This window comes from Festucalex cinctus, chromosome 10, assembly GCF_051991245.1.
Source record: "Festucalex cinctus isolate MCC-2025b chromosome 10, RoL_Fcin_1.0, whole genome shotgun sequence".
NCBI lineage: Eukaryota > Metazoa > Chordata > Actinopteri > Syngnathiformes > Syngnathidae > Festucalex > Festucalex cinctus.
Window position 1 is genome coordinate 13,203,789 of NC_135420.1, and position 17,681 is coordinate 13,221,469.

The window sequence follows — 17,681 nt, forward strand, 5'->3', positions numbered from 1 at the left end:
TGACTTTGGTTGCAGAACTGTGCCAGTTCCCGTCCATCCAGCTCAGTCACCAGCTCTCGTCCGGTCAGTTTACCACCAGTAGCAACCTCCAGCCAGGAGGATTCGAGCACCTTCCATAACGGCAACACCCAAGGTCAGCAGAAGGAGGAAGACAGTACCACAAGTAAGTTGTCATAGGAAAAAAAATCAACCTGTTACAAGCATGATTCACAGTTTCTTTTTACAATTTAGTGCAGCGACTCTTAAACTGGGTTTGATTGTCATGTGATTTCTTTATTGTAATCCCTTCATACTGACTATGTCGGGCAAAAAAAGAAAGTGGTCAGAAGAAAACGTGCAACGGAACATATGGTGTTCCACAGGGTTCAATTCTGGGGCCTCTGCTGTTTCATTGTATTAGCTGTCACTATCGTCAGAAAACAAGTTTTTTTTTGTTTTTTTGTTTTTTTTTAGTGCTCTATAAATATAGAGTGGAGTGATGGGATTCAGAGTCCTAACTGCATAATTTACAATGCCAATTTCAACAATTCTAGTCTAGCAGAACTAGCTAGATAGCAAAACTAAAGGAACACTGAAATATCTGCTCACTTAATTTGAATGTTTTCCTAAAACTGCCAATTACTATTTACCAATGTCAATATTTTAGAAATCTCACAGCCGCCAAACTGACGTTTAAATACAATCAATTTCGCCACAGTTCAGCAGCTGGCCTATCTGTGATGCATTAGCGCCAGGCCCTGTGTGGCTGTTGAGTGAAATCAGACATCAGAAATATCCGGTTTACTGTAACACTAACCAGACACACTGACATCAATCGATCTGGAGGAGGTGACTTAACAATATGCTTCAGTGTGTACAAATGGTGAGTTACCAGATTCTAGGTCAAGTTAAAGGAGTGGTTAATCTCTCATTTCATGCCATGATTTCATGTTCAGACTTATATTCAAATTTTATTTAACGGCTATCTAAATCAGGAGTGTCCAAACTTTTTCCTGCGAGGGTCACATGCAGAAAAATTGAATGATACAAGGGCCACATTGAAATGTTTTTAATTAAATTTATCAAGCACACCAAAAGCAGGTAGTCAAGCAATTACATATTGTTTATTAGGGGTGTTAAAAAAAATCGATTCGGCGATATATCGCGATACTACATCGCGCGATTCTCGAATCGATTCAATTAAAAAAAAATCGATTTTTTTTTTTTTTTTTTTTGAGTTTTTGCATTAAGAGCTCAGAATTGTTCATTCGGTAGTCTTACCGATTCAACGTCTTATCATCATTGCCTTTTTTTTTGTGTGTTTGTGAATCGATTTTTAAACTTCAATTTTTAATGGAAAAATATTCAACAAAACGTCTGACTTCGGGTTAGGATTCACACTTTGAGCATGGAAAAATGTTATATGAACGGAACATTAAGCCTTAATATTTTATTTTAATGCTGTTCAAACATGAAACAGATTACAACCTCTATAAGACTGAAATTTCAGATAAATAAATAATACATTTTCATATAAATCTTACACTCTACAAGCTTACTGATTAGTATTTTCTAAATTTGAATGAAAAAAAATCGCAACAATCGACTTATAAATTCGTATCGGGATTAATCGGTATCGAATTGAATCGTGACCTGTGAATCGTGATACGAATCGAATCGTCAGGTACTAGGCAATTCACACCCCTATTGTTTATATATTAGTCTTTTCTTTTTAATTGCTACCTGAACAGTTGTCAATATATGGCTAATAGTTTAGGACTTTACAAGATTTTGTGGTGGTTAAGACCCTGTAACACACTAAAAAAATGTTACTTGTCTGAAATGCTCTGAAATGCTTTGGAGAACTGAGTCACACTACACGCTCGCACCCATTGACAATTGAGGGGCACAAGAGTGGAAGTGCAAGTATTGGGACGTGGACTATTTGTCACAAACAGTAACCGGAAACGTTACGTAGGTGTGTGACGTACAGAAGTCGGAAGTCCCGCCTCCTCTTTGGCATGTACCCCATTTAGACATAGCAGAAAGTGGAGGAAATCATTTTTGATTGCAAAAATCAATGTACCACAGTGTTATGAGAGAAATGTTACGAGTTTAGTCGGAAATAGTTAATTTGCGACTTTGTACGTATATTTGGGTTGTTGACAGATAAGGATCTTACCACATCCAGCAGTTGTGATTGCTTAGGTTCTAATAAGTATTTGCTATGTGGTATGCTGATATATAAGAATAAGATTTTATTTTAGTTTTTTAATTAACTTTAATTAACTTAATAAGTGCAAATCAGGAAACCGGATTACACACAAATACAGAGCAAAAAATACTTTTAAGGGTGATTTTGAGTTGGTTGCATATTATACAGAGGTGCATGTTATTCATGATTTTACGGTATAGTAGTGCTTTTACAGTATAATCAAACTTAGTTATATGTCATATCATTGTCAAATATTGCATGTCTACATATTTCTTGTTTTATTCCATCACGCCTAATAAGAGAACCATCAATTTATCCTCAGCATTTATTTGGATGCAAATTCTACCAGGATGTATTACAATCTTTGACAGCAATTCAGCTATTCAGGTGTGAAACTTTCATAGAAAATTTACCGACACAAATAATGTGTATTATTGTTTGTGACATTACCATGTGAACCATATCGGTGTTTTACACGCACTGAGTGTGCAGTTTCATGCAGCCCTTCATTCCGTGTTTCTTTCGCAGGTGATTTGCATGGTCCTCGACACTCGGAATGCTCCGTTCACTTACTCAGCGCACAGTTAGTGTCACTGTCACATTTATGCGAATGAGACCACCCCGTAAGCAGACAAATGAGGCCCTGCATCACAAATAATGTGTTTAATGTAACACAATCACGAAAATAAATGTTTGTCAGATGAGATTATTCAGACCATTTGCTGCTTCAATCTACTCCCGTCTCAATGTTACCGCATGCAAATTGCGTGTGCATGATTGACTGACTTTATGGCCGAGCACTCAGACATACAGTGTACAGTACAGACTTGCTGTATATTACATGTAGCAAGGACACACTCATAAGTGCAGGCCTGTGACAACATAAAGTACATAAACAATAAATTATAACTAATCATCATGCTGCTGAATGTTACATAATGATAAGGTTTTAAAGTTTTAATAAACACATTTTATAATGTATTTTCAGTTGGTTTACATGTACTGGTATACTGTACGTGCTGTGTTAGTACACTGTAGATAAAAAAAAATGCAATTATACTTGAATTAAACTGCACAAAAATCAAAGTTAACTTATTTTAAGTGTAACAGAGAGGTACATACTAATTAGTGCTGCTTGCACTGCTTTCAAGTGGACTTAAACTGGTAGCAGAACATATATTTCCTTTCAAAACTTCTTCCTCTTGAGTGATTATTTTGTGATCTGTATCTACAAGGACAACCTACCATCAACATGCTTTTATATTTTATATTACTTTATCACTTTTCCATTTTTCTGTGTACCGCATATGGTAGGACAGACGGCGGTTGATGGTAAACATATACTGTATATGGAGGAATCACAAAGAAAGAAACAGAAAAGGACGTGTGCAATATGACAGAAGAGGGGTTGAAGTGTTGGTGGTCGTGGCGGCGGTGGGGGGTGGGCGGGTTGAATTGAAAGGGGAAAGGTTACGTGGGTGTTTGTGTATGTGCATGAGTGTTGCATTCCTGATGAGATGGCCCCACACAATGGCTAAGTTGAAGGTTGCGAGTCCTTTTAAACAGGAATAAAATGCCGGGTCTGTGTGAGCTCATGTCATCATTTAGCTTTGTTAAAGCCTTCATCTCGATGAGCAAAGAATAAGTAGTTATCTCAAAAAATCCTAGAAATTATTATTCAAACTCCAACCAAGGTGCTGTGGCATGCTAGTGTGCCATGAGAGATCATTAGGGGTGCAGTGGAAAATTATCCAATTTAAATTCATTTGTCCAAAATATTATTTCTTAATTACAAATATAGTAACATTAACAGACTGAACAAATAAATGGCAGAGAGTAGAATTCACCTGCTTTCGTTCAACAGAATAAGTCCTGGTTTCCTGCGAGAAGCTTCAACTAAACAGGTGCAAATTTCACATTCAGTCAATATGTGGCTAAATTGATACAATCATTATTCAGTATTTTTGGTGTTACATTTTTGTTTGATGGTGTGGCTTGAGATTTTTGTCATTAAAATGGGTGTCTTGGCTCAAAAAAAAAGATTGGGAAACACTACAGTATATATTTAAATGAGTTTTTCATTAAATAATTATTTTAAATGAAATGAAATTAAAATGTATTATTTTTTATTTTAATTTAAAATAAAAAGAAATAATTGTTAGTCCTGTCAGGACTATCAGCATTTGACACACCTTTCCCTCTTTCCCTAATATGTTCCTTAACATCATTTGCAAATACATAGGACATGTGTCTTTTTCAAATACTGTAGTATACACATTGATTACCATCAACACTGCTTTCTCCTCCTATGTAACCTTCTCTGACACAACTAAACTTGTCATGCATAGTTAGACCACTTCATTGACATGCAACAGGATCGCATGCTCCCCAACAATGGTGTAATGACAGTGTCATCTGGGTACTATTTCCCTATGCCTCACCAAAACAGCCATGATAAGTGCTCTGCCATAATGACAATGTCAAGTTTATCATATTTTCAACCGGTGTGACTCAGGTAGATTGTAAGTATCCTTCTGAAGTATCTTCTTTTCGTTTGTTGAACGAAAAAGGCATGAATTATGTTCTGTAATTCTTGATCTTGGATATTACTGTAAATAATTTCCAACCACCAAGTTAAAATTCATCTGTTATTGCTTTAAGTGAGGATGATGGCTTACATCTCTCAACACTATATTTATAGAGCACTTTGGAAGCCTGGGGCATCAGATACAATAAAAACAGCAGAGGCACGAGAACTGAACCCTGTGGAACACCACATTATATTATACATGTGAATTCATAATTCACTTATCCCTCTGGCCACTTTCTTTCATTTAAAATCCTAAAACATTACGATAGAAGGTGAATATTGATCTTATTTAGCGCAAAAGCTCATTGATGTGCACGCACCCACAAGTTGCTATGGAATTTACATCACATTCATGATTAACACACCAGAAAAAAATTGCACATTGCCGGTGCGGTGTGTAAGTGTCCCGGTAGTCTTTGGCCTGTGAGCAGTCCGTGTTCATTGTCTTCCTGATGGAAAGTGATGTGCACTAATTCTACATCTGGTCTGACCAAACTAGGCTCAAAAGTTCAGCCAAGATAAGAAGAAACACAATTCTTTACTTCTCTTACATTTTTCTTACAAATTAAATTAGATCCGTTATGATTTTGAAAGCGATTGGCAAAATACATGGATAAGATTAACTCATTTGCTCCCAATAACGTGTAAATAAGTTTTTTTTAAATGTTGTAAGTGTCCCAAAGACCTATTTATACGGGGTTTTTTTTGTTTTTGTTTTTTTTATGCTAGAGCATACAGAAGGCTTTGATGCAGCCTCTCAACTGCAAAGAACGGTTGCAGAAATGGTAGTTATTACACAAACGGCCAGCAGATGGCAGCAGAGCAAAGGAGATCAACCAGGGCCATCTAGAAAAAATAAATAAATTACTTAGAATTTTAAATAGATTTGTGAAAACTGATGAAACTTAGCTGTCTTCTAATGCTAATTGCTGCAAAACGGAAACAGATAGAAACATATTTTTTTTTCCTGATGAAAGAAGAGACTTTAATCTTTCTTGTTGTAGATTCCATGCTTTTATAGCAATTGAACACAATATTCTGTGGGCCTTGCAAAATCAGTCAAAATCTAGTAAAACAGCCAGGGGCGAACGGGATTGCTTCTGTAAAAATGGCTGGGAGTGAATGAGTTAAGTGGGTGAGTTTATGTCAGAATGTGTGGCTGTGTTTTTTCTGGTTTTAACGTCAAACCCTTTGATTATTTGGAAAGAAATCATTCAAACAAGTTGGCCACAGTATGTGCTGGATTCGAAATTCATCATGCCCAGTGAAACAAATGAAAACATGACAAATCGAGCCTCTTTGATGCTTCTTAAGTGGCTTTAAGGGAAATTGTTTATGCATATTCACCCATGCGCTTCAAAGCATAAACTCAAATTTGTTGTATGCTGCTGTTCTGCGTAAGAACGCTTTTGCTGTCACCTGCCGACCTAAGTCCCGAGAGGAGAGTCTATTCATAATTCAGAGTAACAACAGAGCAGAAGCTGTGGCATTGTCAGCGATAACAAATTGAGGTTGTGAACGCGTTGAATTTGTATCTGCTTACAGAGGCTGACTGCATTATACATACTGCAGGTGCCGCTGAGTGCGTGGTAATAGGATGGATGATGGATGGCCAAGTTACAAGCGCTTCCATTCTGGGGTTATTCATCTACAGTATTTATGTGCTTATTTATTTATTGCTTCACCCAGAAAGACCCTCAAAACTCTGAATGGCGCACAAGGGCCTAAAGGAGGTTGAGTGTTGGCCATTATAGAAATGGATCTGAGCTCATTGAGGTCTGGAAGTCATGTCTTTCGCACGTGTCTGATGTATTGTTGTCAGTGTTGACGTTCATTGGTGGCGGTGGTTGAACATTCTCCCTGAGGATTTTCTGGTAAAGATCAGAAGTATTCATAGTTTCATCAATCACAGTAAGACGTCCAGGTCTTGAATAAGCGAAGCAGCCCCAGACCACCACCATGTTTGACTGCTGTTATGATGCTCTTTTTTATGAAAATGCCTTGTTCGATTTAGCCAGAGGTAATGAGACACACAACTTCCAAAAAGTTCAACTTTGTCTCGTTAGACCATAGGCTAGTCTTGGGAATCATTCCAATATAATTAATTATTATTTTTTTTTTCAAAACCAAAGCAAGTCTTTTTTTTTTTTTTTTTTTGTCTGACTCATCCTAATTGTTCCATTCAGTCAGGAAGTCCAAATATGGGCCCCTTAAATGAGGTTCAGCGGTCAGATGACTAGATATGTTTGTGTTTTATTCAATGACATGTTTGCCATTATTTATGAGTCGAGAATTTGGGACTCTATTTGTACAACTTTTCAGACTTAATTTTGCTAAAAATTACCTAAAAAAATAGGTAGGGCTGATATTATTCAAGTCACAAATGTTTATCTAAATCGGGCGGCGTGGCTCAGTGGTAAAATGGTCGTCTCCCATTCGTCAGGTTGTGGGTTTGAGCCTCACCCCTCCTGACTATGTCAACGTTTCCTTGAGCAAGACACTGAATCCTGATTTGCTCCTAGTGGATCTGTGCAATCATCCCCCCCAGGAAGAAGTAAACATTTGAACCCCCGCCTCCTCCATTTCTTCGCCGCAACTATAAAAAGTATTGTTTGTCAATATTATTGTTAGTACACATCTATGTAACACTTTTTAACATTAAAGAACACAAAAATTAAAGAACGCAAATTCCAAAATCGTTCATGTTTTTTAGTCAGTCACAGGAAAGATTGAAGTGCAGCAATTTGTCTGGAAATAAATGAATTATTAAATAAATAAATGAGAGTGCCACTGCCACCTACTGTAGTGGATGTGCAAATACACTTTATTGCGTAAAAAAAAAAATGCAATAAAAAAATAATAAATATAAATTTTTGTCAATATAATTGTCATAAGTATGCATCCATGTAACATTATATCCTTATTAACATTAAAGAAAACAAAATAGATAAATGAAAGAATCAAATCAAATTACAAAAACTTTCATGTTTTTTTAATTTGTCACAGAAAACATTGAAGTGCAACAATTTGCCTGCAAGTTAATTAATACATCAATAAATAAATAAATAAATGAGTGCTGCTGCCACCTACTGTAGTGGATGTGCAATTACACCAAAAAGTAACTGTACTTACACCTGAGAATTATCATTACTGACCACCTCAGTACTGAGGCATCACCACTCCACTGCAACTGCCAACAGTACCACAAAACCAATATCACTCTCTTGCTACTCCATTCGCCAGGACTGTTCTCCATCATATGCATCTCAACAGCCCGTGGCAACGACACGCTGGCAGCTTACGATGAGCCAAAGTGGGGAAGAGAAAGAGAGGGGGTAAAGAGGGGTGAATCGGGCCGTAGATCAGGGCAGAGAGGATGGCGGCACGGCCAGTAGGTGACAGGGGAATAACATCCCTTTCTCCTCAATCGACAGGGACCATAACTCCTGTCCCTCCAGGGACAGATTGAGAAAGGCAATAGCCCTAGGGGCTGTGAAGCTCGGATGCTTAGGAGAATTGAAAGTTAAAAAAAAAAAAAAAAAAACGATGTTTGCTGAGCCACTGCTACTCGACTCGTTCACTCGGAATTTTCATAAGGCCTTTTTCAAACACTTTTTATTCAGAGACAGATCCAAGTTATTGTCCACATATATATTATCCTTTCATACATTTTCTGAACTACTTCTCCACTTGAACTCAGACACTAATTATCCTGTTTTTTAATTGGCACATTCTTCAAATAATACCTCACTATGTTTTCACAAGATGATTTTTACATCCATTTATTTATGTCATATACCACTCTAGAAGCCAATCAATCATAGAGCCAGCACATAAGGACAGGACGGGCAACCAGTCACGTTTTTCATTTATTTTTTTTTACATTTCCGGGCAATTTTGAATCTCAAATTAAAACGCTTTAATATACAATCAGAGGATCTGGAACAAAAATTAACATACAGTCATTAAGGGTTTCCAAATTTGATATTTACTCTCTCCAGCTTGGGTAGGAAGGTATGAAAGTATGTGACAGTGTTGGATTTTATAGCCAAATCAAACCGCGAGTATTGTATGTACTCGGAGGTATAACCTTCAGTACTGCTTCACCTGGGTCACTAATGTCTAATAGCAGGCCTTTGGCGTAAAATGGTCTACGGGCCACATCTGGCCCACACAGTCCTGATGAGGTACAAAATGAAATGCAAAAATAAAAAAAAAAGTTTTACGCTTATATTTTTAAACCAGAATTTTTATTTTTAAAATCAACTCTCCTCTTGTCGCCATAGGGAGTAATGCTAATGTTGTTTTGCATGTTTGTGTACATGCACGTGTGTGGGCGGTACAAGCAATCAAGCGCAGTGTGTTAAAGAGATGACTGACTGTCGTTATGTTAGCAACATTTTTCATTTACTGCAACTTTTGAGGGCCCAAGGCAAATCCAGTCATAGGGCCCTCCACAACTTTCTTCTGCAAAGATTTTGAATATTAATGTTTATCATCAACTAAAACATGTGAATTTGAGAAAACCGTTCTATTTCCTGAGCAAGATAAAGTCCTTAAAATCCTTACGTGTTATCAGTGGCTGAGGCTTAAAAAGACAAATGATACACCCTGAATTTTGAATCATAAATACATCCATGAAATGGTAACTGCAGGCTAAACTTTAAAATCGTTTGTCACATATCGTCATAAGAAAAAAACTGAAGTTATTGGAGCTTTGTGATTGTTTTCCCATCTATCTAATGGGCCTAGTTATGGTACACACCAACAAGCCACAACACTATGGGCATGTAATTATACCCAAACCCAAACAGTTTTGATTGACCGTTGACAATGTCAAGAGATTTTGATTGGACCAAACATTTGATTATTTATTTATTTTTAGGTTTTATGCTGCAATTCTACATACAGTAGATAGATAGATAGATAGATAGATATTGTATACAAAAAACATTGTTTTATGTATTGGTTTGATTTTTATGGAAAACGAAACAGTAAAACATTCTAAACTGCAAAGTAGAACCACAATAATAATCATATTGCTAATTTCCTGAGAATGTCAATAAGAACTTTTAAACCAAATAAGACATCATTACTGCTTGTTAACGAGCTAGCTTGTAAGCAAACTTAGCTTGTAGCAGACGTGTGTGACGTCATGCATGTTGTGATCACGTCTCATCGCGTTCTGTCCTCTTTCATCTATAACTGCTTCAAATATTAAAGTGTATGTAGTAGGAATGAAAAAAAGTGTTGATTTGTTGTGATTGTATTGTATTTAGTGTTGTTCCGATACCGATACTGCATTAAACCAGTGGTATCGGTATCGGTGACTACTCACAAGTAACATGCCGATACCATTAATTCCAATGCTAATATAGGATTTTGGATGCAGCATCTTGTGTCTTGCTGGTGTACGACATTCACTGGTATGTGACATGTTCACTGAATGCCGATCTAAGATATCCTATTGGCCCTTGAATGCTCTGAACCAATGGCAGGACAGCTTTTTCATGTTGTGGAAAAAAACCTTAAGTATCGGTATCAGCCGATACTGCAAAGCTGGGTATCGGTATCGGTATTGGGGGCCAAAAAAACGGTATCGGAACAACACTAATTGTATTGCTGTTAATGTTTTATTTTGTTTTGTTGTGTTTTTGTAAGGCGTTTTGTGACAGCTAAGGCTGTTTGAAAGCGCTATATAAATAAAGATGACAGTAAAAAAAAAAAGTTGACTTGACTTGACTTGACCTTGATAAAGGATTCATCATAATGGTGTGGCTTGTCAGTGTAATTCCAACCATTGGACTCTAGTATTTTGTAAAGTTATTCACCTTCACCAACAACATAGCCAGAAAGAGAAATAAATATGCATGCATCAAGATTTATTGCATAATAAATCTACATATTAAAATCTCTTTTTTTCTACCATGATTACGCTAATAAAAGTGACTATAAACACAAACTTTATGTTGACTGTTGATCAGTGTGCACATATGCGTGCGTATGCATAGTATTTTATAGGGTATTGGTTCCTAATTTTACAGTAAAAATTTTAGTTGTCATATGTATTGCCATGACCTTTGTGAACTTTGTAAACAAATATTTAAGAATATATTGACTATATTTCTGTTTTTTGTCTCATTGGTAATTTATTATTATTATTATTATTATTATTATTATTATTATTATTATTATTATTATTATTATTATTATTATCATTATTATTATTATTATTATTATTATTATTATTAAACATATTGTACGACTTTCTCTCTCTCACACATACACATACTCACAGACACATTAAAAGATGGCAACCACGCACAGGGGCAGGTTAGTCCTCCTCCACACCGGTACCTGCTCCGCTGAAGGTGAAAGAAGTGCTCGCTTGAGCTCATTGAAAAGTAGATGTGACAGTAAATTTTTCAGGCCCTTGTGAGATGGGAGATCTTGTTATAGCAGTCAGGATGGGGGTCAGGGCAGTGGCTGCTTGATGATTGAGGAAAAGAGAAGTAAATTCATTCTGCTTCGGGCACTTTGTCAAGTGCCAGTAGCTTACCGTTGAGAGCCACTCACCCATCACCGTGTTACGGCCCCAGAGGTCACCTCCCTTGCCATAAATCTACCTCGACTCCTCGTCTGCTAAACCTATTGCCTTCCACCGGCTGAGCGCGAGCACTGAGAGGCTGCAGCTGCTAGTCCTCATAGTCACTCAAACGAAAGAAAGACAAGAGAATATAGATGGTGGAAGGCTTTGGGTGTTTCGAAGCCGTTTACGGGCTGTTTGGACAAACCGGTGGGGGCTGGTATGTCAGACTGTGCCGTTTCAGTTTAGCACGATGACTGATCACCTGACCTAGGTGCTTGTTTTTAATCAATAGCTGCGGTTCCTGACCTGGGTTTGATCGAACCCCATGAGTTTGGTGAGTCAGTAGTCAGGTTTCCATCCAAATGTTTTTCAGCGAATTTTGTGAAAATGCGTAAGCAGATTTATGTCCATTTCCAACTGTTCTTCTTTTGCAAATATTGAGAGGGGCCTCCGCCGCTGTAGGTGGAGGTATACAGCATAAAGATGTGATCCACCAATAATTTAGAAGGACAGGAAGCGACTGCGCCATGCGATGACGTCGTATGTTTGCTTTTGTAATTCTTGATAAACCATAGCGTTTCTTTGCTGTTTTCCATTTAAAATTGCATTAATATTAGCTTCTTTAATTAATTCCAAAAATATTTCTGTTTTGTCGTGCCCCCAAACATACCTTACTTTATCGTCCGCCATTACTTTGCGACTACAAACGTACGTGTGATGTAATATCCAGTCAAAATGTTCTACTTGTGTTCTACTTGCATATCTGCGATTATTCACAAAACCTGTTTCCATAGCCCAAATGTGCATTTTCCTTTTTTCGATACGCTTCAAAATTTCTGGCGTTTCCATTCAGTTTCTTTTTGCAATTCTTAAAAATTCGAATAAAAATAGGTAGATTTAAACCTGGCTAGTGAGACACCTAACTACATAAATTCGAATTGTCCAGCATAACTAGCTATCTCTCAAAACTAAAGAAACACTTCTTTAAAGGGAAACTCAACCCCATTTTTTTTTGACTGTGCTTTATGCAGCCCCACTAATGTTGATTTAGTGGGATATGAGTTAAGCAGCAAAATCCAGCCGTTTTTATCCATCTCATAGGGCGACCATTTTACCACTTGCTGTTAATTGAAGATGACATCAGTATTGCTCAGGTCTCAGGTAACAACCAATCACACCGCAGCTTCAGAAATCAGGTGAGCTGTGATTGGTCGTTGCCTGAGCCCTGAGCAACCGTGATGTCATCTTTAGTCGACAGCATGTGGCAAAATGGCCGCCCCCTGAGATGGATAAAAATGGCTGGATTTTACTTCATAAATCTTATTCCACAAATCTAGTATTAATCACAATGTCAAGTTTAGACTACTGAGGTCACATATACCATATTATTGTCAAGAAATATTTAAGATTGACTTCCACTTTAAGCTGCATGGACATGAAAAGAACTATACACTTTATGGAAAACAAAATCACAACGCTGCGATTGGCTGGCAACCAGTCCAGGGTGTCCCCCGCCTACTCCCCAGAGCCAGCTGAGATAGGCGCCAGCACCCCCCGCGACCCTTGTAAGGAATAAGCGGTCAAGAAAATGGATGGATGGATGGAAAATCACAAAGTTAAGACCCATTGTCATGGAGTAAGAAAAGACATTTACTTCTCCTTCGATTGTCTATCTGTGGTCATACTTTGCAGACAGGTGCAATATGTGTACTAATGGCTGTGAGTATTCTATTGCTAAATAAACTTTGCCGGCTAATTAAAAGGCTGCGGATGCGCACATGAGAGATCAATTGTTAAAAGGAACAAGTGCCGTCTTTCACAAACACATGGCAAAAATCCATCAGCGCAGACACGTAGTGCAAGAGTTGGAAGCAGACAGTGAGGAAATGAAGACAAGATAATGCAAAGAAAGCAGAAATCATCGAACAAATGTCTTGATTTTGATGGTTTTAAAGATTTTAACTTTCACCACCATCGGTTATTTTATTTTTTTATTTTTTATTGAGCATAAGTGCGAGAATAGCCAAAAGTAGAAAGATCTAAAGGTACTTCTAGTCATTTAGCCCAGTGTGAGGCAATTATATGCACATTCAAAGTCAAATTAGTTTTTCGCTTTTGAGACGATGAAGTGAATAGAAAAATCCTTCATCTTTTTTTGCTGGAGAAAATCCTTGGACTGGGAAATGCTATAGTTTCAGAATTCTTTTTACAAGGATACAATTCAGGAAGAACTTAATTTGTAATCTTTGAAAGAAATATTTGTATTAAGAAATATGATTATTAAATTTGTAAGACATTGCCAATACTTGATATAATTAATTCACAAGTGCCGCCTTTGCTTTAGTTCAATTGTATGAATACGCCATTAAAAATTGACCTTGCGGCAATTTTGTTTTGTTGCACAATGAGGAAGGTTTTGATACATAAAGGCTGGTCATCCTTTCATAGCTGGAATATTGATGTGCTCTTTGAACACAGTTTAATAGATGAATAATAATAATAATAAAATTGTCACACTGTCTTGAGATCACACCTATTTTATGAACAGTAGTTGCCTGTCATACAACCGCACGTCCCATGAATTGATAATAATGTGATAAATGAACTTTATCAGTAAGTTATCTGAACACTTTTCAAAGCAACAAATACTGTCTTGAAAATGATCTAGTGTGAGTGGGTGTGCTATTGTGAATTGACTTTCTCACATGTAGTGTTTTTTTTTTGTTTTTTTTCTTTTTAAAGTATGTCATCATACACCATAATTACACCTGCCCCAACTTTGTGGGTATGTTTTGTTTTTTTTTAAGTTGATTTTTCTTTCTTCTTCTTAAGTCATGTGTGTATGTGCATTCCCTTCTCCAGCATGTAGTATCTAAGCACCAAGCTGCTTTCAATATAACCTCTTATTAGGTGGTGATTATCTTGCCTGCGTCTGGCTTCTTTCATTCACTGACTTGAAGTCGGAGAGGCCAGGGGCACGTGAGGAAGAAAGGAGTGAAAACTTCCTGAACCCAGATTTCACCTCCCACCTCTAAACTCCAGTGTACCCCTCAAACTAGCAACAAGCAACCTTATATTTAGGCTGTTTTGGGGGGTGTTCCTGACTAAAAATGGGGTTTTGTTAGTATAGTGTATTACAAATGCTAAATGCTCTTTGCTTAGCTCTGAGCTAATGGGAAGACAAATTGACAAAACCTCAAATAAAATAATACTCAACATAGATGCCGATGCACATTTCCTTTGCTCTGCTAGTCTAAGATAGCGGTAGCACTCATACATAACATAATGTCAGTAACATATAATGTATAACGAAATACATAACATAAGAGGAGGCTCAAGACACACCTTTTTACTTTGGCATTTAAATGATCTTGTTAACCCATTTTATTAATGTTCTTAGTTCCTATAATTTCTGTTATAATATCGGGGGGTTAGCTTTCTTTTAGCCTTTAACTGTTTTTATTTTGTTGGCTTTTAGTTTTTAGCTCAAGTTACCTTTCCTCACATGGTTTCTCTGTGCCCCTCTTCTCTGTGGTGGGATTGGGAGTTTTTTCTTTTTATTGTATTATGAACGTTTTAATTGTTTAGCACCTTGGGTTGCATTTTAATGAATGAAAGGTGCTAGATAACTAACTGATTGATTGATTGATTGATTGATTGATTGATTGATTGATTGATTGATTGATTGATTGACATAATATAAACTATTTAGCTGAACCAATCTGAGGACAGAAAGATGCCGAAAGCGCAAACTGGTGAATCTAAAATGTGATTGGTTTAAAAAAAATTTTAACATACATTGCAACAATGCGTGTGTCTGACGCCAGCACTTATGATTCAGAAGGCCGTGGACAGATTACATTTACATTGTAACACAAAATAAGGTGAAATCTGGACCAAAAAAAAAAAAAAAAAGTACATATATTGTCCTCATCTGAGAGTTGGACATCTAAGACACATGCTATGAAATGATGACGATAGACTGTTGGAAATGAATGATTACAACAACAATGTTGTAAATTGTTGTTGAAGAAACTGACTACAGTGCTCAAAAGATTCTAAAATTGCTGCTGAAATGTATGCCCTTGTTTTACTTTTTTTTTGTTTGCTACATCCTTGCTCTCCAAATTAGAATATTTCCAAGTACGACGTGCCATCAGCAACACAATTATTCAGAAATCTCCATGTTATAGAAAAATGAAATGAAAATAAGACAGAAGGAAGACATGGATGACAAGTAGAGTTAAAAAAAAATAGCCTGGCTGGGGTCTTCGTAGGACCCCACTCCTCAGCTGTCACTCCGTATGTTTCCAAAGAGTAATACAATGGACTGGACAGATGGTCCCAAACGCACGGCAGTGAGCTTGACTCTATTAAAAGCTGTTTGCTTCATGCCAGACGCCAACAAGATCTATTTGTTTCTCAGTTGGATGTACATGTTGGACTAGTAGCTTTTGTTGTTGCGAGAAACCCTCGAGCGTGTTTTGGCCACAAGTGTGACTATGATGTTTGTGTTCATTTTGATCCTAATTAAGAGACAATCAAAAGCAACACATGAAGGTGTTGAACCAACAATACTGGGACAGATTTGCACGGAGTGGCTGTCAGCCAACACTGCAGCGCATGATGAACTTATGGCTGATAACTAATAACCAGAAAACCAGGTAGCCTACACACTGTTACTCTGCTCTGTCACCTCCGAATGATCAACTCCTCCGATATGCTGACCTTTCTCCCTCTGGCTTGCCCCCCGCCCTGCTGCCCTCTCACATGTAGATGAGACAGAGACCAATGAAGATATTTTTGCAGTATTTGGGTTTATGGGCGGGGATGTCATGCACTGACATAGCGAAATTAGTTTTGGTAGTAGGTGATGGCGGGCCGACCCATCTTCAAATCAGCTGTCGGCCAAAGAGATTAATCCCACACAGAGAGCCAGTTCGAGAGCAGACGTGACAGGCGACACATGCAGTTCAGACAAATTGAGCAGATCTTTCGATGACGGTGATATACCTGCACAGATGCAGTGTCCATAAATCTGTTCACAACATTTCATATTGGTGATATTATCAAATAAAGTTGCTTAAAATTCAGTCGTAACTTATTAAAAGAAATGTAGTGTTCCTTTCCTTCAATCTTTCTTTTCCATATCCATTTTCTAGAAGATTTTGAGCAAAAAATATTCACCATTTGACATAAGAAATACACAAGATACGGAAGTATGGGATGGCCAATGTGGAGTAAATATTTTTGAATGGCAAATATTTACCTTCAAATATGTTTAAATGTATTTGTAAGCTAAATGCTAAAAAATTAGCATTTTTCCCATAATGCCAACATTATGCCAATATAAAAATTAAGTAAATAAATGCAATTTTGATGATTTATTATTATGTCTGCAGTGCATTATTTTGATTTGTGATTTTGGCATTTTTTTCCCGCACGGTATATGCACATGCGCAAATCAATACCCTGTTGCATAATGGGGAAAAAATGCTGAACGGAAATTGTGCCCTCCAGACATAGTAAATCATAAGAATTATGACTAAACATATTTTTGAACTTATTGGTGAAATGTAACCCAAATTCTTAATATTATTAAAAAAAATAAAGAAAAAATGCATTTTTTTTTAAACCCGTGTATTCACAATTTACAGTGGCATAATGGGATTTTTATTTTATTTTTTTTATGCATTTAGCCTACAAGTACGTTACCCATTTAAATGTATTTGCAAGTACGTTCATTTGAAAACATTTAAATATTGTGAATTAAACACGTCATTAACGCACAAAATCTTTAATAGAAATACCTAGAAGTGTTTTGTAATATGATCAGTGAATTTGAATTTGCACATTGATAGATAGGAAAATTAGAATAGAGAATCTCATATTTAATAAATGTTGTATTTTCGTGTCTCTACTGAATTAGTATATCTGAATGGAATTCAATTATTTTGGATTGCTTGCTGAGTTTTTTTTTTGTCATATGTGTGATGGCTTAACTTTTTATGTTTTTGTTGTTCCTAAAACTTAATTCTGACGTAACTGTCGTCAGTGAAAATTAACTTGGGAGATTTAACAGTGCACGTCTGTCTCTGTCTCCAGCTCAGCTGTCCATTCCTTGTGATCCAAGGGAGTCCAATTCCTCCACCCAAAGTTCTACAGGCACTCATCTGCGCAGAAAGGTAACTAACTCCCATCACAGTTAACATTAATCTTAAAGTTAAAATATTCAAATGATGACAAATTAAATTATATGTATTATATGTATTTTTTGTGTCTGAAAATATAGTTTATGTTACTGTAAT

The 17,681-nt window shown here is 36.8% G+C and overlaps 1 protein-coding gene across 1 annotated transcript in view; it reads left to right on the forward strand.

Annotated features, from left to right (window-relative positions):
• The window catches only part of LOC144027169 (adhesion G protein-coupled receptor D2), an 80,178-nt gene that overhangs the window by 45,860 nt on the left and 16,637 nt on the right, over positions 1 to 17,681 (forward strand). The window contains 2 exon segments of the mRNA XM_077534495.1: positions 16 to 163; positions 17,479 to 17,558. Of these exon segments, the coding sequence (XP_077390621.1) occupies positions 16 to 163; positions 17,479 to 17,558 (228 nt within the window).